The 21,859-nt window shown below is 34.5% G+C and overlaps 5 protein-coding genes across 6 annotated transcripts; 4 read left to right on the forward strand and 1 right to left on the reverse strand.

Moving 5' to 3' along the window:
- The first annotated feature begins 113 nt into the window (after nt 1-113).
- On the forward strand, nt 114-3,698 carry LOC107433155 (UDP-glucuronic acid decarboxylase 2). Its single transcript, XM_016044412.4, has 7 exons — nt 114-1,165; nt 1,358-1,505; nt 1,636-1,715; nt 1,795-1,878; nt 1,977-2,051; nt 3,001-3,093; nt 3,188-3,698. The coding sequence occupies exons 1-7, from the start codon at nt 419-421 to the stop codon at nt 3,410-3,412; spliced, it is 1,452 nt and encodes a 483-aa protein (XP_015899898.2). The 5' UTR covers nt 114-418; the 3' UTR covers nt 3,413-3,698.
- Nucleotides 3,699-5,075: 1,377 nt separating this feature from the next.
- On the forward strand, nt 5,076-9,514 carry LOC107433156 (eukaryotic translation initiation factor 2 subunit gamma). Of its 2 annotated transcripts, none has more exons than XM_016044413.4 (9): nt 5,076-5,219; nt 6,284-6,442; nt 6,593-6,654; nt 7,348-7,460; nt 7,541-7,643; nt 7,916-8,143; nt 8,230-8,448; nt 8,605-8,865; nt 8,984-9,514. In XM_016044413.4, the coding sequence occupies exons 2-9, from the start codon at nt 6,337-6,339 to the stop codon at nt 9,284-9,286; spliced, it is 1,395 nt and encodes a 464-aa protein (XP_015899899.1). In that variant the 5' UTR covers nt 5,076-5,219; nt 6,284-6,336; the 3' UTR covers nt 9,287-9,514. The 2 variants fall into 2 exon arrangements, with proteins under 2 accessions (XP_015899899.1, XP_024922331.1); XM_025066563.3 differs by having other exon boundaries at nt 5,080-5,219; nt 6,288-6,442.
- Nucleotides 9,515-10,995: 1,481 nt separating this feature from the next.
- Nucleotides 10,996-11,927, forward strand: LOC107433147 (phylloplanin). The gene is made up of 2 exons (XM_016044402.4): nt 10,996-11,288; nt 11,403-11,927. The coding sequence occupies exons 1-2, from the start codon at nt 11,108-11,110 to the stop codon at nt 11,687-11,689; spliced, it is 468 nt and encodes a 155-aa protein (XP_015899888.1). The 5' UTR covers nt 10,996-11,107; the 3' UTR covers nt 11,690-11,927.
- A 1,333-nt stretch (nt 11,928-13,260) lies between these two features.
- On the forward strand, nt 13,261-13,910 carry LOC107433142 (late embryogenesis abundant protein Lea5-D). Its single transcript, XM_016044396.3, has 2 exons — nt 13,261-13,526; nt 13,639-13,910. The coding sequence occupies exons 1-2, from the start codon at nt 13,465-13,467 to the stop codon at nt 13,880-13,882; spliced, it is 306 nt and encodes a 101-aa protein (XP_015899882.3). The 5' UTR covers nt 13,261-13,464; the 3' UTR covers nt 13,883-13,910.
- Nucleotides 13,911-17,415: 3,505 nt separating this feature from the next.
- LOC107433122 (uncharacterized serine-rich protein C215.13) lies at nt 17,416-19,859 on the reverse strand. Its single transcript, XM_025079521.3, has one exon. It carries the CDS (start codon nt 19,206-19,208, stop codon nt 17,844-17,846), a length of 1,365 nt encoding a protein of 454 aa, XP_024935289.2. The 5' UTR covers nt 19,209-19,859; the 3' UTR covers nt 17,416-17,843.
- Between the last annotated feature and the right edge of the window lie 2,000 nt (nt 19,860-21,859).

Below are 21,859 nucleotides of genomic sequence, written 5' to 3' on the forward strand. Positions count from 1 at the left end.
ATTTTACAGCGAATTTAGGGCCAAATTTCATGCATGAAACCAATAAAAAAAGTATGGAAAAAAAACTCTCCCCTTATATTTCGACCAAATAACATGGCTCATATTTTATCCCCTTTTTCTATTATTTCTCTCGTTTTTTCCTATTATATTCCCTTTCTCTTCTCTCTCTCTCTTTTTCAGTTAGAAGTTTCTCATTTCCAAATCTTATAACCCAAAATTAAACCCACCCCACACCACCTCTTTCTCTTTTTTCTTTCCTTTTTTTATTTTTTCTTTCAACTTATTAATTTATTTGAAGCTTTCAAACCCCCCAATCTATATTCTCTATTCCTTAATTTCTCATCAACCAAACACCACCTCTTCTAGTTCTTCTCCATAAACAAACAAAATAAAACGAAACAAAACTCAAAACTTCATAATGACTAATAATGATAATAATCCTCCTCCTCCTCAGCCTCAGCTGCTAATTCACCGAACCCACATGCCTGAATCTGATCCTCATCATCATCATCAACCTCAACACTCTAATATTCCCGGACCCACCAACACCAAACCTCAGAATTTCCTCAGCAAGTCCTCCTCCACACCTATCCGATACCTTTTCCAAAAGCAGAGACTCCTATTCGTCCTCATTGGTATAGCCATTGCCACTCTCTTCTTCAACACCGTCCCTGTTTCACTGCCACCACCACTGCTTTCTTCCACCACCACTGCTCTCTTCCACCACCATTCCAATATTCCTGACAGTACTCTCCCCCCTCGCCGTGTCCTTTACGAGTCCACCACTACCACTCTCCGCGAAGGCTTTGGCTTCCCATTTGTGTCCGAGTATCGGGCCGAGGCCGAGACCGAGTCCGTCAGTGTGGGAGGGAAAGTCCCCTTGAGCCTGCCGAGGAAGCCGTTGAGGATCGTGGTCACCGGTGGGGCCGGGTTCGTCGGCAGCCACCTCGTTGACCGTCTGATCGCGAGGGGTGATAGCGTCATCGTCGTTGATAATTTCTTCACCGGTAGGAAAGATAACCTTGTCCACCATTTTGGGAACCCAAGGTTCGAGCTCATTCGACACGACGTCGTCGAACCGATACTCTTGGAAGTTGACCAGATCTACCACTTGGCTTGCCCTGCTTCTCCTGTGCATTACAAGTTCAACCCCGTCAAAACCATCATATCCTTTTTTTTAAGTTTTATATTCTTAATTTTAGCTATATGTATATATATATATATATATGTCTGTTTGTTTGTTTCTCGAGAAAATATGACAGAAAACTATCTGATACTTGGAAACCAAGCAAATATTAATATGTATATATTATTGTTTTTGGGAACCTTGATTCTAATCTGGTGCGGATGGGTTCACAAGACGAATGTGGTGGGGACACTAAACATGCTGGGATTGGCGAAGAGGGTGGGAGCGAGGTTCCTGTTAACAAGCACGAGTGAGGTGTACGGAGACCCATTGGAGCACCCACAGGCAGAGTCATACTGGGGCAATGTCAACCCCATTGGTCAGTCAAATCTTCATCTTCCAAACTGATAAACCATCATTTTTCACCACTGGACATGCACGTGCGTTCCTCCCCACTTTTTCTTGTTTGTTGTGTTATTGAGTGATGATGGCTGGCTGATTGTTTGCAGGTGTGAGGAGCTGCTATGATGAGGGTAAGCGCACGGCAGAGACCTTGAGCATGGATTATCACAGAGGACTTGGCATTGAGGTCTGCTTAATTCCTTATTTATTAAGTATTATAAATGTTGAGTTTAAACGAAAAATTATTATTATTATTGTTTTTGCAGGTGAGAATTGCTCGGATTTTCAACACGTATGGGCCACGTATGTGCATCGATGATGGTCGTGTTGTTAGCAACTTTGTGGCCCAGGTATGTTTATTTTGAGCTTTCTTTATTCAACTTTTTTTCTTAAATTTGTTTTTTTAATTTTCTTTTGCATTTCACGAATATATATTCTAATTATGCAGGCATTAAGGAAGGAACCATTGACAGTTTATGGTGATGGGAAGCAAACCAGGAGTTTCCAATACGTCTCTGACCTGGTATGAGATTTCAAAGTTTTCTTTTTTCCATTTTTTTTTTTTTTTTTGGTCACAAAATTTGTTGAACCACTTCTTGGGACCAATTATATATACATAAATATAAATAATGAGTTTGATTTAGTAAAGCCAACTTTTTCTGAAAAAGAGATAAATATCTCTTTTATGGCTTAATTTGGTCAAACTGAGGTACCAAACCAATAATTTAGACACATTAACTACCACAAATCAATTTTCAAAGTATAGTTTTTCCGGGTATTTTGTTTGCAAGAATATTATATATAATACCAATTTGTGGGATTTTGTACTTTCTTTGGATGCATAACATGATCCTGAAACAAAGTTTATATGGACACTCGAACTGTCACATAAGGACACTCTGATTAATGTGTAATAGTATAAAATGGATACTGCATGCTCTATGTATGATAAAAAGGAAAATGATGGCGTACCAACCTCACTGTGGTGGGTGTGGTTGGTATTTGGCTGTAGATGATTAAGAAGGTCAATGAAGATGATGAGCTTTCATAGTCGTAGTGAAGGTTTGTCAGGGATTCTTCATGTGTGTTTGTCTTTGTCCATCTAAGAAAGAGACAACTCGACTTTGTCCTCTTTCAATGACCAGAAGTTGATTTCACAAAATGTTTCTGTTTGGTTAAAAAAGGATCAAAAACGTTCCTTGGTTGTTGGTAAAAAGTAAAAACCATTTAAAATGCTTTGATTTTCTTTTTTCTCCTATTAAAATCTCATCCTTATATTGGTTTTAGCCTGAAGTTTTCATTTCTTCATAGCACTTATATAATGGTTAGGTACCATGGAAACCATTTTGACTGATGAGATAATAATTTAAATATGATTTTCTTCTAATAATTAAGAGTAATTGAATGGATTTAAGACAAATAACAGATTTTGAAAAGTTGTGTTTCAATTGTATGCAATAATAAACTGATAGGTGGAGGGTCTAATAAGGCTGATGGAAGGTGATCATGTTGGTCCTTTCAATCTTGGGAACCCTGGAGAATTCACCATGCTTGAACTTGCTCAGGTAATTAATTCAAAGTCTCTTCTAACTTATTTGTAGTTCAAGGAAAGCACAAAATTTTTCAAAGATGAGTGAATTGGAATACTTGTTTCTTCAGGTGGTGCAAGAGACTATTGATCCAAATGCAAAGATAGAGTTCAGACCAAACACAGAAGATGATCCCCATAAGAGGAGGCCTGACATTTCAAGGGCTAAGAAGCTTCTTGGATGGGAGCCTACTGTGTCCCTCCGGAAGGGACTTCCAATGATGGTTTCCGACTTCCGGCAACGCATATTTGGCGACGAAAAGGATATGGATTCTGGCTCTGCAATATCCTCCTAAATGATTTCAAGTATGTTGAGAGACAATATGTATAAGGAAAAAAAAAAAAAAAAAAATGCTCCACAAAATAAAAAAGAACCAAAAAGGAGTCCGTCAAATAAGCTCTGTTTCCTTTCACTATGTTACTCCCTGTGGCAATAAAACAGGCAGCTTTGCTTAAATAAGCCCCAGTTCTGCCAAAGAAAGAAAATCATGGGAGTTATAGAGCTACATTTATATATATATATATATATATATTCTTTCTTACTTGTACATTATCTTTATATTATTATACATACTTATTTTTCCTGGCCAAATGGTTGGCTTTTTGAGTTCTTTGTATTATATCTGCAATCTAGATTTGGAACAATTCTCAGATTATAGTATCGAGCAGCGTTTCTACCATGGATTACAGCTTAGAAAAAACAATCTTTGTGGTATCCAAACAAAGAAACTGGTTTTATACTGTCCATTTTTTCTTCTCTTTTTTACATCGCAAGTGGTTTGGCTGTTTTAGTGCTAAATAGTAATTTGGATTAGTGTACATATACTGTGATATCCCAATTTAACACCTTAATAACATAAGTTGTTTTAGTGTTTATTCATTTCATAAATTGATTTAAGCATTTTTTTTTTTTTTAATGTTTATGTTTTCTACATTCTGCTTAGTGATAGCATAAGCTTTGGTTACTCCCAAGTGGAAAAGAGCTGTTTTCGAAGTTTGACAAATGGTTGGATGAGTTGCATAGATATCTTTTTTAACACAGCGAAACCCTAATTACTTTGTCATCTTTAAAGGAATGCAATCTTGATTAGTCAAGCTTATTCTTTGAGAAGTGGTAAGAAGTGATGTTAAGTTAAGGCCCTCCTATGCGGAAGCTAAGTAAAGTTAGAGACAAGGCAAATATAATTTGGAAACCAAGACCAAGTCAAGTAAAATACTTGGAGACCAAGCCAACTTACCTATAAATAGGTGTAGCTTTGAAATTTAAATCGTTTGGTAAGTCAGCTTATGTTTTTGCATTTTGTTCTTTGCTTTTGAGTTTAGTAGTCTTGCAAAATTTCTCTTTTGAATCTTTTCAAGCCAATTGTTTTTGTTCCAAAATTGGCGTTCAAAGTTCTTCTCTAGTGTATGCAAGAGTATACATTCACCTGTAATCACAACTTTAAATTTTTTTGAGCATTCTACTGCGCTGTCCATAATTTCATATTAATACAGTGTGCTAAAATAATTTAATTTAATTTAATTTTTTTTCCCCAAAAACTGATATTAATCTATGTAGTACGTAAAATATTTTATATATTAATAATCAAGATTCCTACATGCAGATAATAAGTATTAAAATAAATTTACGAAAAGGTAAAAAAAAAGAAAAAAGAAAAAAGAAAAAAAAGAAGTAGGACTTGAAACATGAAATATATGTATTCTTTTAAGTAAGTAGGACTTTTCAACAAAATAAATAAATAAATAACAATAAGTAGGATTTGAAATATTAATATATACAAATATATTTATTTAATTGTAACAGAGAGTCTTTTCAAATAATAATAATAATAATAATAATTGCACTGGAGAGGGAAAATCAAGCCCAAAATTGGGTCCATGCCACAGCCACACCCGGGCTAAACCGAACCGTCAAGCCTCAACTGAAATAGAATTTATATTTATGTAAAATTACAAAAGTGCCCAAGTTGGATACTCAAATCACAATATTGTCCACTATCCCTAGATGCTCAGACCTGTCTTTTACACATAAGGAAACATTGAAAAACCCCTCTCTCTCTCTCTCTCCTCGCCATCGTCGGCTCGCCGAAGAGAACAAACCAGGTCCGTTTTGCTGCTTTCCACTCTTCCTAGTTCCTACTCTTTCTGTCTCTTTATCTTATCGTTTTTGCAATCCAACTTTGATTTTGTTTTGTTTTTTTTTTGGTTGTTTTTCATTCTGGTATATAAATATATGTATATATATATATATATATATATATTTGTTTTCGTATAATGAAGAGCTGTTTTATGCATTTCTTTTTATTGTTGAAATTGATATGCTTTAGGGTTTTAAATGGAGTAGCGACCGGAATTGTTTCTCTAAGTTGTTGGGTTTTTTGAATCTGCTTTTTCTTTGCACTGTTTGGTTTCAATAGGGTTTCGAGCAGCGTCTTCTATTTTGTGGATCTCAATGTTAGCAATAATCGAGACTGAGTTATAATGCTTTCTCATGTTGAGGGTTTTTTTTTTTTTTTTCTCCCTCATCTCTCGTAAAGTGATAAATTTTATTTTTTTTTTCCCCAAAATTAATTGTTTTGGCATGGAAAGGCCAGTAAAGGGTATGTTTTTCTTCTTATTTGTGCTAAATTCAAAACAGGTTTGGTATTGAGAATCTGTTTTGAAGGATTTACTGAGGATTCTAGGGTCTGCTTTAGGATGAAAATTAAACTTCGTCCCCAAACTATCAAAGTCTTCACTTTGCCCTTTAGATTCTGTTTCTATCAGATTGATCTAATTATGAAGATTTGTTAGACTAATATGAAAAAAATGAGTAATGCATATTGCATAAAAATGGTGTGATATAGAATAAAAGAAGTTCCTAAATAGAATTACATGAGTTTTGTTGTGCGTGATTTGACTAGTATGTGATATACACATAGCCTAGGAGATAATGCGAGAGTTTTTGTAATTTGAGGGTAAAACTGAAAATATGATAGTTTTAGTGAGTCCTTGGTTTTTTTCGTATCATATTTGTTATGCATTTTAATAAATGTGTGGTAACCTATTTTGTGTGTCTAACTGGATAGCTCTTCTTTTGGTTAATAATAGATCAACATCTTAGCAGAATCTTGTAGTTTTAGAGCATAGAGAATATTTATATTCCATTCACTGAGTTTTTCCAATAGCCAGGAATACGTTAAGTACTTAGACAAGCAGAGACTCTCCTGTAACAGCCAAGATGTCGCGGAAGGGTTTGATGGAGCAAGACCTGAGTAAATTGGATGTAACAAAGTTACATCCACTCTCCCCTGAAGTTATATCTCGCCAGGCTACCATTAATATAGGTAATTTTGATTCCAATTACTTAAATTTCCTTGAGATTATGCTTATTATGATTTAACCATTTGATATCAACACTTAAATTTTGTTTTGTGACTTTAATGTTTTGTAGTTTTGTTTAAGCTGATGATTTGGATCATAATTTTCTTTGTCAGGCACTATAGGTCATGTCGCTCATGGCAAGTCAACTGTTGTAAAAGCTATTTCTGGTGTTCAGGTAATTAGATCTTTTAATTTCACTATTGAAGTTGCTTGTAATTTCTGAAGTTAGGGACCTACTTTTTTGTTGTTGTCTTTATTTTCTAGTTTGCCAGTTGGTTCTTTAAAGGTCCATAAACTGTTTTCACTGTGTATTATAGTGCTGAGGCTTGATTTTGATATATGGTGAGGTAGTAACTCTAGCACATTCCTGATCACAAGATTAACACCTTAACCATCAACATTGTGGACTGATTTTTCTGAAGGTTGCAAGGTGGATGTTCTTAAATTAGGCTTTTTAACTTAGAAATTACTCTTATTGTATAGATGTGTTCATGAGGATTGTAGTTTTCAACTTTAAACCATATTAGGTAATCATAATATAGAACCAGGTTTTGGCTAAATGGGAAAGGAAAAATTTCTTGGTAGAGACTAGAATTTTGTTAAGTAAAGTTCCTTGATTAATCCAAAATGTCTCAGTGGTTTGGCTGGTGGTTGCTTGAGCGACCCTGACCATTGGTTGGACAGCTTGATGCTAATCCTCTCATCATATTATGAAAGGTTTACTGGTTTGATCTTTAATACTTCAGGTTTAATCAGTTAGATTTATTATTTAAAGTGATGAGAGAGAGCATGCAATTCATGATTTTGCTTTATAAAAATATTTTTAGAGTAATCAGGCATATGTTTAATGCTAGTCTTCTTTTTGCAGACTGTTCGTTTTAAAAATGAGTTGGAGAGAAACATTACCATCAAGCTTGGATATGCTAATGCAAAAATATACAAATGTGAAGATGAGCGGTGTGGTCGACCAATGTGCTACAAGTAAGTATACATAAATTAATGTAATTATCTTAACAATGAAGTTTTTGTCATTGTATTAACAAGTTAAAATGTTCATATAGGGCATATGGAAGCGGAAAGGAAGATAGCCCTCTATGTGATGTTCCAGGATTTGAAAACTGCAGGATGAAATTGTTGAGACATGTATCCTTTGTAGACTGCCCGGTAAGGTTCTGACTTGCTGACCTGTTTGCAATATGTTGTTTTTATGTGCTTAATTATGACTGGACTTGGATGTTCATAATATGTTTTCTATACTTCATTTCAGACGTGAAATATCTGTTGTAGATATTCTGGTGTCTTGTCAAGATTGTTGTTGGTTTGTTGTATTAAGCATTTTTCTTTTTCTGTCTGTGTTTCGTTTTCTTGTTGTAATTTTAGTATAGTTGTATGATTGCCTGATTTCTTGGTACCGCATACCCGCCCTTTTTCTGTAGGGTCATGATATTCTTATGGCTACCATGCTTAATGGAGCTGCAATTATGGATGGAGCATTACTTCTAATTGCTGCTAATGAAAGTTGCCCTCAGCCACAAACTTCTGAGCACTTGGCTGCTGTCGAAATTATGCGCCTTCAGCATATTATAATCCTTCAAAATAAAGTTGATCTCATCCAAGAAAATGTAGCCATCAACCAGCATGAAGCAATAAAGAAATTTATTCAGGTAACTTTGCTAGAAGAATTTTTCATTGTTATTAGCTTGAGTACATGGACAATTGTATCTTAATTGCTCAACATTTTTCTTACCAGGGAACAGTTGCTGATAGTGCACCAGTTGTACCAATATCTGCTCAGTTAAAGTATAATATTGATGTTGTCTGTGAGTATATCGTGAAAAAGATCCCCATCCCAGAGAGGAATTTTATCTCGCCTCCTAATATGATTGTAATTCGTTCTTTCGACGTCAACAAGCCTGGATTTGAGGTTGATGAGATAAGAGGTGGTGTGGCTGGTGGCAGCATCCTTAGGGTATGTTTGTTCTTATTGAATTTTCTCAGAAATAAACACTATATTCTTTTTTTCTGGTGAATAAACGTTCTATTCATTTAAGCACTACACTTGCATGCCTTTGGTACCTAATGCTTTTATAATAATAATTGTTATTTAACAATTCTTTCTTTGCAGGGTGTGCTGAAAGTGAATCAATTTATCGAGGTTCGTCCTGGGATTGTTGTCAAGGATGAGAATGGGAATACCAAGTGTACTCCAATATATTCCAGAATCGTTTCATTGTATGCTGAGCAAAATGAGCTGCAATTTGCAGTGCCAGGGGGTCTAATTGGTGTTGGTACGACAATGGATCCCACTTTGACACGTGCTGATAGGTTGGTGGGTCAAGTTCTTGGGGAAGTTGGGTCACTCCCAGAAGTTTTTGTTGAGCTTGAGGTAAGGGACCAAGGCCGTAATCTAGGGTTTCTTGAACTTGAAAGCTGTCTTGGTTCCATCTTTATGATCTCTATTATTTACTTTTAAGCTGAAAACTTCATATTGTATAAATTTGCAGGTGAACTTCTTTCTTCTGAGACGGCTTCTGGGTGTAAGGACAAAAGGATCTGAGAGGCAGGGAAAGGTCTCAAAGCTGGCAAAGGGGGAAATGCTGATGTTGAACATTGGATCCATGTCTACAGGGGCTAGAGTTGTTGCTGTAAAGAATGATTTGGCGAAGTTGCATTTAACAGCTCCGGTTTGCACCAGCAAAGGAGAGAAAATTGCACTCAGTCGACGAGTTGAGAAGCATTGGCGTCTGATTGGGTGGGGACAGATTCAAGCTGGAACTACCCTTGAAGTCCCACCATCCCCAATTTAAGTTGATTCTGTATCACACTAGATAGAAAAGGCAACAACAGCAGAAAGACAGCAAAAAGCGTAGAGAAAGGAAAATGTGGGAAGGCAGACAATTATTGGGAACCATTTTTGTCAGATGGAGAAGAAAACATTATTTGGATATTTATTGTTGTTTTTATCTTTTTGTATTGCTTACGATATTTTGTGCTAATTTCATATTCTTAAGAAGAGTTTTGGACTTCTTAATTAATCTGACTATTGAGTTTGTGCTTTGAAAAATCTATGTTTTTTAGTTCTTACAGTGTGTGTATATATATATATATATATATATACTGCTAGTAATATTTTTAAATATAGATCCGCCCTACATTTAGGCTCATCAAATTTCCATTAATTGGTATGAGAATTTGAGAGAATGATTCCTAATTAAAGGATCCTCTTTTTATATGTGTACATATATATATAGATATATATATATATATACGGAAATTCTATGCTGAGGACGGTCCGCATGAGGACCGCAGTATTAGTGACGGTTTTTCATAGTATTAACGATGGTTTTTTAAAAAATCGTCACCAATACAATGAAAAATCGTCATCAATATTATGATCCGCATAAGGACTGTCTGCACCATAGACGGACTGTATATATATATATATATATATAGTGTGGAGTGGAGTGGCATCTGATCTCTAGTATGTGAATTCTCAAAAGTGAAGTGGTGTCTAATTTTCATGGAAGTTCTTAAAAAGTGAAAAGGGAGACATTTTCTAAACGAAGTATTTTTAGAAGGGAGTTGTGTTGTATATGGTTTTTCGACTAACTTTAGATGTGTTCTGGCAGCAGCGTTTATTTAAGAAGAGTAGGATTATATATTACTGCTTGCGATTTTCAAAATACAATTTCCACTTAAAGTTTGGCAACCATGTTGGGTAAAAACAAACTCAATCTAAAAGTGAAGTGAATTATTACATTACAAAATGCATCTGATATATGTCTATGTATGTATGTACCTGTGCTAAAGTATGTGCTCATATGCGTATTATAACATGCATATGATATTCCATGACAATAAGCTCTGTCATTGTCTACATATTCAACCCTTAAATGCCCTCAACAAGAAGCAACTCCATCTTGGGAGGCAGCCTAGTATAGGCTCTAGAGCCAAGCAAGCCATGGACCTGTCTACTACCTTTCAGACTCAAAGCAAGGTTGAGCATCCTGACCACTAATTTTATGAAAAAAAGACAATTTTATCAAGTTGTTAAAATTTGCCCCATCTAGCTAGAGACCCCTCCACCCCCCGCACCCCCCCCCCAACAAAAAAAAAAAAAAAATCCCTACTAAAAGTGGGAACAAAATCTTTCATACCAAGACCTAAACCTTCTATAAAACAATGCCATGGGGGAGCAGGTTAGAGAGTAGAGTGATGCCCACTATAGTTGCATGCTTGGAGAGAATAAGCTTCATTACAAAACCTTTGATTTTGATGGGAATAAGAGACGACAATAATGCTTTGGGGCCTATAATTCCTTAGACTCTAAATGACCCAAGTTGTACTTCATTACAAAACTTTTGATTTTGATTGGAATAAGAGACGACAATAATGCTTTGGGGTGAATAATTCCTTTAGACTCTAAATGACCCAAGTTGTACTTCAAACCCATGCACAGAAATCCCATTTTTCGTCAGAAAAATCAGCTGCAACTTGGCCTTTTTTTGGCTATAAATTGGTTTACAATCTCTGTAAAATTTCATCAAAGTAAAGCCCGCAAGTAATTTGGCAAGAAACAGTAGCTTAATTTGTTGCTAAAAGCACCCCCCTTTGCTATCTTAGAAACAATGGCTTTGAAATTACTTTTCTTGGTCTGCCTTATGGTTGCTGTAATGGCAGCTCCAATGGCTGAAGCCCAACTTGGGATTATCAGCAGCCTCCTTGGTCTAATCCGCATACAAGGGACTTTGTATTGCACTCCCAATGGCAATATGGGAGTCAATGGCACTTCAACCCCTGTCTTTTCCAGTAATACAGTTTCATGCTAATAATCTTTCTTAGCTAAATTTGCTACTTTAATTCTACTTAAATATTGCATGTAATACTATATATTAATGGGTTTTTTTTTTGGGGTTGTTGTAGATGCTCTTGTACAGCTCCAATGCGGGTCTGGAAACGTGGTATCAAGTGCAACAACAAATAGCTCTGGAATATTTTCCATAGTTTTGGATCCACTCCATTTTGTTCTGTCTTCATTGTTGTCAGATTGCAAACTTGTGGTTTCGACACCACTCTCAACCTGCAATGCCAGTTTGCCTTCTGCTGGGGGTCTTCTCTCATCGTTGCAGTTCATTGGGAACACCGTTCTTGGTCTTCTCAACATCTCCAACATCATTCCCTCTGGATTCCAGTTCCTCCCATCACTTTAATTAAGAACCAACTTTTTAAATAATTAATAACATATATCTATATCTATATCTATATCTATATCTATATCTATATATATATATATATGTGAGCAGTTCAATCTATAGTCAATATTATCTGTATGAATAACCTCCAATGCAAATGGTAAATGTCATGTATTTTTCTTGTTGTTTATGTATAACAAAAGTTTGTGAGGAATTGGGTTTGAGAATAAATATAATAATAATGAAGTATTTTATATGTTCGTGGGGTTTGGGAAATAATGATGACGAGCTTTGGATGGATATCGACTAAACCTTAATTTTCTTGGTAAAGTGATAAGGATGATAACATATTTGTATGACGGAATAAAATATATAAATGAAACATTGAGTTCGGTACAAGTAAATATAATAATATGTATTATACATGTTTGCGAGCCTCCAATGGTTGGAGGTTGGGGATACGTGGCCCATTAAGCCATGATTGCATGAAGAAAGACGAACTATGCACCCACCTCTATTCTCTTATGCGTAAAGTTAGCCCACGGCACTGGCACTGGGTCATCAATTGCTCTAACAGTGGGCAGACAATGCTGGACCGTCTAATTTTATTAATAGAAATATTATATATTAATATTTTATTTTTCAATAAAATATTTAATAGAATGTTATATTAAAAAATTAGGGTGAATGCCAAGGCCGGCGAGAGGGTAGTGATAGATCATGTCTAAGAATTAGGGTTTTTCAGTGTTCAAGAAATGCCGCCGTCCTCTGTCCCTCTGTCTCAAACTTTCTTTTTGTTTTTTTCTTTTTCATTTTTTTGTTTGGGGATAAATTTGCGACCTCAACAAATTAATTATCCATCAATATTCAACTTTATACTAAAAACTTTATATATATATATATATATATATTTTTTTTGTAAATAGCTTTATTCTTATATGTTATTCCTCAAAAACTTTTGAAATAAAAGTTGGCCATGCATATTACATATTACATCACTTGTGTTGTGATCCAAGTTACAGACTCAATTTTCCTTTTTCCTTGTTCAAAATTTTTTCCTTACTGAAAACAATGTTATCTACATACTTGTATACACATATATGTGATTGACCCACTGTATTAATCAATTAAGGGGCTCGTGACAGAAAAACCATTAAAAAGTTTCCTTTCTATCAATATTATGATTAATTATCAATTTAAATAATGTTCCTTCCTTATCACCATGGCAATCAATCACCAAACCATTAAATATATTTATATACATATATATATCTATATAGATATAGATACTTTCGGTTAAAAGGCTTATACGTGTTGTTATTATCATCATCAACTTGAAAGAATGATAGAAACATAGGAAATATATATGTGTCCATAAAAGAAGAAAACAGCCTTAAAATCCACGTGTCTAGACCTAAAAATTGCCATCTCTTAGACAAACCATTGACACAGTTACACGCACACTCTTCTCGAAAAGTTCAACGTATGAAGCACTTATAATATTTCTTTCCAGAAAACCCAATCGACCTCTTTTTTTTCCCATTCATATCTCTCTCTTTTGCTTTCTCTATATAAACCAACAAAAACACTACCATTCTATTACACAAAGAGAGCCCAATAAGGGAGAAACTAAAGGCAAGCTGCTGTGGAAGTTTTCTTTCTTCTTGAGAAAATCCATTTCCAAGAAGAATATCTAAGCTTCTGCAGCAGCGACACGTCGTATATATATATATATATATATCTCTCTCTCTAGCCGTTTGATCTGTCGTATAATCAGATATTATAATCATCTGATGGCTTGCCCTCTTTCTAAGGCCAAACTATTCTCTGATGCTCTTTGCTTCTCTATTACCCGGTGCGTTTTCAAGTTTTCTATTAGTCAAAGTTTTTGTAATCGTGGTTTTTGTCCGCAGAAGATCATAGCTTCCTTTTTTTCTTTTTTCTTTTTTGGTTCTTTTGTGGAACAGGAGGGGTTACGCGGCGGCATCACAGCGTTCGGTGTCGGCTGGATTTGGTAAGGGAGGGTCTATGAATGGTTTTGTAGGTAAAGTAGAAGAGACGGCTATGATTAAAGATCAGTCTTCTGGTACTTCCTCTGCGTGGGCCCCTGATCCACTCACCGGATACTACAGGCCTGCAAATTGTGCGGCTGAGATTGACCCTGTGGAGCTTCGCCAAATGCTCTTGAGCAACAGAGTTAGGCCTCACTAGAAGATTAAAAAAAAAAAAAAAAAAAAAAGGAGAAGATAGATTATGTATTGCTAATTATCAGATGGTTTTATTGTCGTTTTCTGTTTTTTCCCCCTTTTTTTTTGTTTTTTTTGTTTTTTTGGGTTTATGAAAGTTTCAGTGACATTTTTCTCTTGTTTTTATAAAATCTATTATAAATCTATATAATAACAATAATAATAATAATAGTAGTGGTATTGGTTGTTTCGAAGATAGAAAATAATAGTTATAAATGGTTTGTAACTTGCACCGATTTTAATTTTATTAATAATTGGAATTTGTTGGTTGTCTATTCTTTAATTATTGTCGTTGTGGTTATCATTTTAAAGGATGATACTGGAATATTTGTATGAAAAGTTAAAATATATCCCAGCAAAAAAAAAAAAAAAAATTTAAAATATAATAAACGAACATTTATAAAGAAATCCCAACAACTTTCAAATCAAAAACATGTCTTGAAAGGTATGTTTATTTTTATTTTTTAAATTTTTTTTCTTTGGTGGGTTTTTGATGAAGATATCAATTTAATCAGATCTAGCTTTTTCATACCAATCTAATCAAATCATTCAAAACCATGACTTATGTACAACTTGACAAAAACTCAACCTTTTTTTGGGTGGCTGAGATGGGAAACTATGGGTAACATTAGTGGGATATTTGATGATTATTGTTAAACATCCATGATAAGAGGGACCTTCCACTGATTAATCCATTACATTTGCAAATTAAAGCCAAAAATTAATTGAAAAAGAAAATCATGCTCCAAAGTCAAAAGAGAAAATTAATGGCTTGGAGAACAACGTTTTATTAGTCTTGTCAATTGGACATCCGTTCAATCCTCAACCTTGTTTTCATTTTTTTTTTTTTTTTTTGGGCCATATATCTTTAATATATCTTCGTAGAGAGATCTTGTACAGTTATTAGGGTACATTTTGAGCTAAGAGTATAAATAAATCTACGTTTTCTACGTTGTTATTTTTTTATTTTTATTTTTTGAATCTCTATTCACCATGATATGTGTATATCGATTCCATTTTAAAGAACTATATTATTAATGATGTATCCGATTATATGTAAATATAAAATATATTCAACAGATTCCATATAATATGATTAAACACATTTTTTATTATCAAAATATGTACATATTTTATCATAAAATTATCATATAATATACATATATATGTAAACATAAAATATATTCAACAGATTACATATAATGTGATCAAATATATTCTGACAGATTACATATAATGTGATCAAATATGTACATATTTTTTTATCGTAAAATTATCGTATAATATACATATATACAGTGGGGGCAGATGTTGTACTTTGGAAGATAACAGCAAACGACATTTCACTGAACTAGAAAATTTTTAAGGATTTAAACAATTTTATTATTAAAGATTATCATTTGGAAACTCTTTATCCTTTCCTTGAGAGATTGTTCTTTTTATGTACCCAACTATTGAAGATAGAAGGAATAGACTATGCGATCGCTCAACCTTCAAAAGCTTTTTTTCTAATGTAAGAGGTGCTGAAGTACTACTGAGCTTCATATCCCACTCTCTTAAACAGGGAAACTTCATAATCTCAAAACAGGAAACTCCGTGAGTTATTCAAGATGAACAAATTGTTATGTAAGTTGGAACCCAGAACCTCTATTTTGAGTTTTTTTTTTTTTTTTTTATATATATATATTATGTCACCTTTTTTATACTATGGTGGATTTTGTGTTTTTGGTAATGATTCTGAAGTTCCAATGCTCACGTCTAAATAAAATAAAAAAATTAAAAGTATTAGTGACACTAAATCATTTTTTTGAAATCAATGTCTACAATATTTAACAAATTGAAAGGGGGAATTTTAGTTTTCTATTATGCTTTATTAACATGAGGTTTTTTATATTTAATAGACAAAGTCTCATTTGCAAAAATAATTGATGTTATAGCACTCAGAGGCTCAGAGGATGAATTTATTGAAGAAACAAGGATGGACAGTTGGACAGTTGTGGGGGGGAAGGGAAATGGGGGCCAATATTGTCCATATCTGATGGCCATCAAAATTTGATCGCTCTGAGTGCACCACTTATTGTTCTGCAAAAAACCAACTCAACTTCAACTGCATACTGAAGACTTTACCCCTACCTCCTCCTTCAAACTATGTCCTACTACAATGTTTTTTTTTTTTTTTTTTTTTTTTTTTTTTTTTTTTTTTTTTTACTTTAATGTGCTAATACAATGTGTTTGCTTACATATCAAAACCTACCTCATTGCCCTTAATTCAAACGAAATAGAGAATAGGGTAAATTTCATTTAGATTTTATCATAATTATTTTTATAATTTTTAATTATAAAAATTAAAAAAATTAATAAATAAGATTTAAATATTATTTTTCTAACTCATAGATCTAACTGTAATTAAAATAAAATAAAATAAAATATTCTTTTAAAATATCCAAAGCCACAAACCAAGTGTGTGTGTGTGTATATATATATATATATATCAGAAATTAAATTAAATTAAATGATAAATTATAAATACATTGAAATGACAATTATCATCATGACGGATACTTTGGAATCTTTGACATGGACTTTGCTCCCCGTTCCTGTACTGGAGAGCTAAAAATCAAGGAAATAACATGGAGAAGAATTTTCACTCTTTCTGCAATCAAAGCTCTTTTGTTTCCACTTGGTCTGGTGAAGTTAAATCTAATACACCCATCAATTTTTTATTTTATTTTTTAATTTTAATTTGTTGTTTCACACGTAGTATATTATTACACAGTAAAGGTACGTGTCAAAAAGGAAAATCTAAGGCTCATGGGTGGGTTAATAAGTACAAGACTTTATGGGTCCACCCATTTAATCTTCTGTTTCAATAAGGCCGTCCCACATAGCAGCGGTCTTCTGTCCTTTTGCAATTTTGTACTTCAATCCCACACTCATGTCCTTTTTTTTATTATTTTTCTTTAGATTTTTTTCTTTCTTTCTAGTTTTTGGATTCGATTTTCTATCTCTCCTCCTTTTGCTTTTTTTTTTTTGGCCCCTTTCCGGTTTACCATACCTAACTGAACTTTTTTCCCCATTGATTTTAACCAAACTATAATATTATTACATCCAATTTTCATTTACAAAGTAGAAACCAATTGGGAAATCAAACTCCCTTCGTTTGTGTAACCTTCATTATTTTAAATACCCAACCCACATGACCATATTTTGATTCTGTGAAGTTGGGATTAGTTATAAAGTGCATTTAGTAAAAAGAATAATCAGATTAGAATTTATTTCACCCCTAAAATTTTCCATTGGTCCAAACAACAATTTGTCAAGAGGAAGAGGATTCCGATTCTATAACATGGACAACAGCAATTGGATTCGTGTATTAGATCACCTTCCAGTTTGTCTACTACCAACCAAACATGTGTTAGCATGTGAAGAAGTCAAACTTTCAAGTCTAAAAGTTCATAGCAAATAACAAAATAAAAACCAAAACCAAATAACATAAAATTAATAAACAAAAGCGCATTTGCTTGGCATATATATTTAACAAATTGAACAACATCACAGTTCAAATTACATAATAAATACTACAAAAGAATACAAATTTCCAGAAAACCAAACCCAACCAAATTAGAACTTGATCTTTATAAACATTGAATTATTTCTCCTCTCCCCTCTTCTCTAATAAGCACATCACTGTGTACAAGGAAAAATATATATATTAAAACAAAAAAAGACTCACCTTATAGAATTCATTCCTCCAAATATCATATAAAATTCAAAATAAAAACCGAGTAATTAAACAGCTTTTAACATGGAAATTGTGTTTGGGATTCAAAGATTCCTGATGGAATTTTTGTAACCCAACAAATATTGGAAATAAGCTAATTAAACAGTAAATAGTCCTGTTTATATAAAATGTTCAAGTAATTAATTTAGCCTCCCACAGCCAGCAAAGAAGGAATCGCAGATAAATTTGGAGTCGAATTCTTATTATCAGAAGCTTGTCTGATTATGTCCCTCTTTCCATCTTTTGAAGAAGAAGTTGGTTTGCTGAAAGCTCTCATTGGACTAGCAAAAGCCCAACTCCAGCTCCGGTTCCGACCATGCACAAGTTGACCTCCGGCACCGGCGGACATCGATTTCCCGTTCATGTCTTCCGCCGAAGATGAAACCAAGTACGAAGAAGACGACGAAGAAGAAGACGAAGAGGTCAACATAAACCCACCGAAAATCCCACCGCATTTGACTCTCTCTTTCATGCAATCGCCGGCGCCGGCACGGTGGTGAGCTGACGAGGAAGAAGAGACTTTTGGTTTGCCTTCGCGTTGGGATTCGACCCGCCGGAGAGTACAATCTCCGAATCCGGTGGAGATCCTCTCGAAAAAGTCGCCGGAGAAGCTCCGGCTTCCACAGCCAACAGATCTAGATCTCGAAACTTTGCGTTCGAAGGAAGAAGCCGAAGCGGTGGCTTGGCTATTCGGACTGTTCTCATCGTCTTCAACAATGTCAGCTTTCTTGCCGAACGACGACGAAGAAGCCGCCGTAGCAGCGGAGCACTTGTCCTTCTGCTTCATGGCCGTCAAACCAACCGACGACGACGCCGTTTCGGAAGAGAAGGAAGGGATCTTGGAGGTGTCGCTGAAGCTCTTCTTCGACTTGGAGGAAGAAGAAGAGGAGAGATAGAGAAATGACCAAAAACCCCCTCCTCTTTTTCTGGGGCTAAAATCATCGGCACCCAAGAAATGAGAATGAGGTCTGCTACTACTTGTACTACGAGCAGTGGCAGTGGATTTGCTCCGTTTGAAAACGACATTATTATCCCCCGACGACGATGACGAAGACACAGTCGTTTTCTTCTTCTTCTTGGCTAAAAGGAAAGGAATCCTGGCCCGCCTACTACTATAATACTCTTCATTATTATAACCACAATCATCACTCCTACTACTTTTTATCGATGATGTGGGACGCACGGATAAAGAGAGCGAGAGAGAAGCTGAACAACTACCAACACCATTCACACCGCCATTTCCAACACCACCACCAGCATTGATGTCAGATCTAAAAGAAGGAGAAGAAGATGAAGAAGAAGACCCACGAATGGGAAGAGGGAAAGAGGATGAAACAAGTTTACCAAGCTTCTCTTGGAGGCAGAAAGCACAGATCCCACCTGGGTTGTTTCTGTATGGATGATCACTGCATTGCATTCCATCTCCCATATCTTGATCTTCATGACCTACACCAACTCTACCTCCTCCTCCTCCACCACCACCTTTAATCCCTTCCACCATCATCATCATCTGCGTTATACACCAAATCTTTTCCTTCCAAAACACTATGGCTTCTTTTTTCTTTTTTTTCCTCTTCTTGAGCTTCTGCTTTTTTTGGTTTTCTGTGAGAAAGAGAAGAAGAAAACAAAAGAAAAAAGAACAAGAGAAAACTCCGAGAGAGAGAGAGAGTCACAAAAAAAGAAAATAATAATTAAAATGGTGGCATTGGAGTAAGGAAGAGAGGTGGTGGGGGAAGAGTGAATACTGAAGAAGAAGAAGAAGAGAGAGAAAGAGAGAGGAGAGAGTCCCCAGGAGCACGTGGAAGACTGACTTACGCTTGGGTTTAAAAAAAAAACAAAAAAAAAAGGTTTGTGGAAAAAGACAACAAACACTTAATATATTTGCAGACCTATATATCTATTATCCATCTTCTTCCTCAACCCTCTCTCTCTCTCTCTCTCTCTCTCTCTGTGTCTGTCTCTGTGATACTGTTACTGTTCCAATGCATTTCTTTTTGTATTTTTTTATTTTTTATTTTTTTTACTTTTTTACCTCGATCAGAATTCAGAATTAATGGAAGAACAAAAGCTTCTGGGCAGTAGCAATGGCATTAAGAGAGGTATATGTATATAGATATAGATTTAGATGTAGATTCCTTCTCTGCCATTTGATGAAGATTTTATATATGCCTACCTTCTTTGGTGCTACGTGTCCTCTCTTTGTCTTTTCCCTCTCCCCCCCGCCCCCCCTGCTGTGCCTTCTGTGCCTCATTCGACCTCTCCATACTACTTTTTTTGCTTGAAAACCTCGCTATACTATTACCATTATTTATTATATCCTATATATATTTATATATACATATAATTATGTGTGTAATTTATTTCTTCTCAGAGTTGGATATGCTGATTAATTTGACAACTCCTTTGTAGGCCTGTTTTCTCAACAACTTTTTTTCTTCTTCTTGATGAGTTAGTGTTTTATTTGTTGTTATTTTCGAATGAGAGATAATTACTTTTGTCGAATATTCCAAATCTGAATTATTCGATTATATTTCGATCTAAAATTATTGTTTATCTCTGTTTTTAACTTATGCATGCATGCATGTATGCATTTCACCGATATATATAATAATGGAAAACATGTTATAACAACTAATAACCCTGGCCATCAACGTTCACAAACACTTTTATGTAATTTTCTTTTTTGATAATAATTAACGCTTTTTAATTTATATTTTCTAAAGAAGAAAAGACTTTATAATATTTGAAAAAATTTATTATACAATATAATAAAATAATAAAGGAGATGGACATGCATTAGATGAAGATGCACATCAATAATTAAAAAGCAGGGTCGTGTGACAGAAACATAATGAAAGCAATTTTGGTTTGTTATAAGACCATTCTTCAGTCTACCAGAAACCCCCTATTCGCATTTGCTTTCATCCCACCAAGGGAGATCCATTAAATGTTATAAGGACCCCTACAAAATGTACCCTATTTAAACAATATATGAAGTTGACAAATCATATAATATATATATATATATGGTTTTAGTGTCCCATATGCACTGCATCGATCCTTTTCCTTATTAAACATCATCTTTCTCAATTCTTATTACACTCGTCATAAATAGTACTAGTTCCTTTTGCAACAATAGTTCTTCTCTTGTCTTCTCATTTTTGTTTTTTGTTTTATTTTTATTTCATAATTTTTTTATTTTTTTTATTTTTAAAAAGTGTACAATCCAATCACATCCAGATTCCCAAAAAAGATGCTCTTCTGACTTTCAAGGTCAAGCAAATTGCTTTTCCAACCCAAAAAAAAAAAAAAAAAAAAAAAAAAAAAGCTCATTTACTCCGAGTCAATCTTTTACTATGAGCTTCGGCCAATTAATTTTAACTTTTGTTTTTACACTATCCAACTTCAATTTAAATTAATTACCAAAAAGAACTTCAACTTATGTTGCAAACCACAACAAACTTGAAACAAATTTGACATTGATAATAATGATAATAATAAATAAGTAGAAGTGAGAAAGAAAGAAATAACAATAAATAGTAGTAAATTATAGTGATAAAAATATTAAATGGGCAGTGATATGGAATTTGATGCCTGATCCAGGAATAGCAACCGTAGGATTTTGAGAGGCACATGGGGATCTTCATAGAGTATTTTGTCTTGTGGAAGCCCGTGAAAGCTAGAGCAAATGAGTTGGAGTTTCTTGGTAGTTTAATCCTAAAAAAACATACTTTTGGGTACGGCTTTTATGGCAATCAGCTATGGCTTTTCAAGGCTCTTCTTGTTGTATTCTGGAATCCAAATGCCCACATGATCTTTTATTTCAACCTATACACTGTCCAATCCCATGGCCTTTATCTCTTTGTTTCTTTCCCTATTCCTCTGCACCAGATTATACCTCTCTTCCCTTACATCTCAGCCTTCCATTCGATATCCAATGGCTCTAAGAGCATTGCTTTAAATTCTCATTCTAAAAGTTGAAAAGCTCTCGTGTATATAATCACCAGAAAATATTAATCCCAAAAGATCAACAAGGGCCCTCTTGTGTTAGTGGGTTTTGGTTCTTGATTTTGTGTTACACAACTTGTCATTTTCAGTCTTATAAAGTAAATGGTTAAGACTAGTCTGTCAAACCCACAATAATAGTTAAGATTTATTTAC

This window comes from Ziziphus jujuba, chromosome 11 (genome assembly GCF_031755915.1).
Source record: "Ziziphus jujuba cultivar Dongzao chromosome 11, ASM3175591v1".
NCBI classification, from domain to species: domain Eukaryota; kingdom Viridiplantae; phylum Streptophyta; class Magnoliopsida; order Rosales; family Rhamnaceae; genus Ziziphus; species Ziziphus jujuba.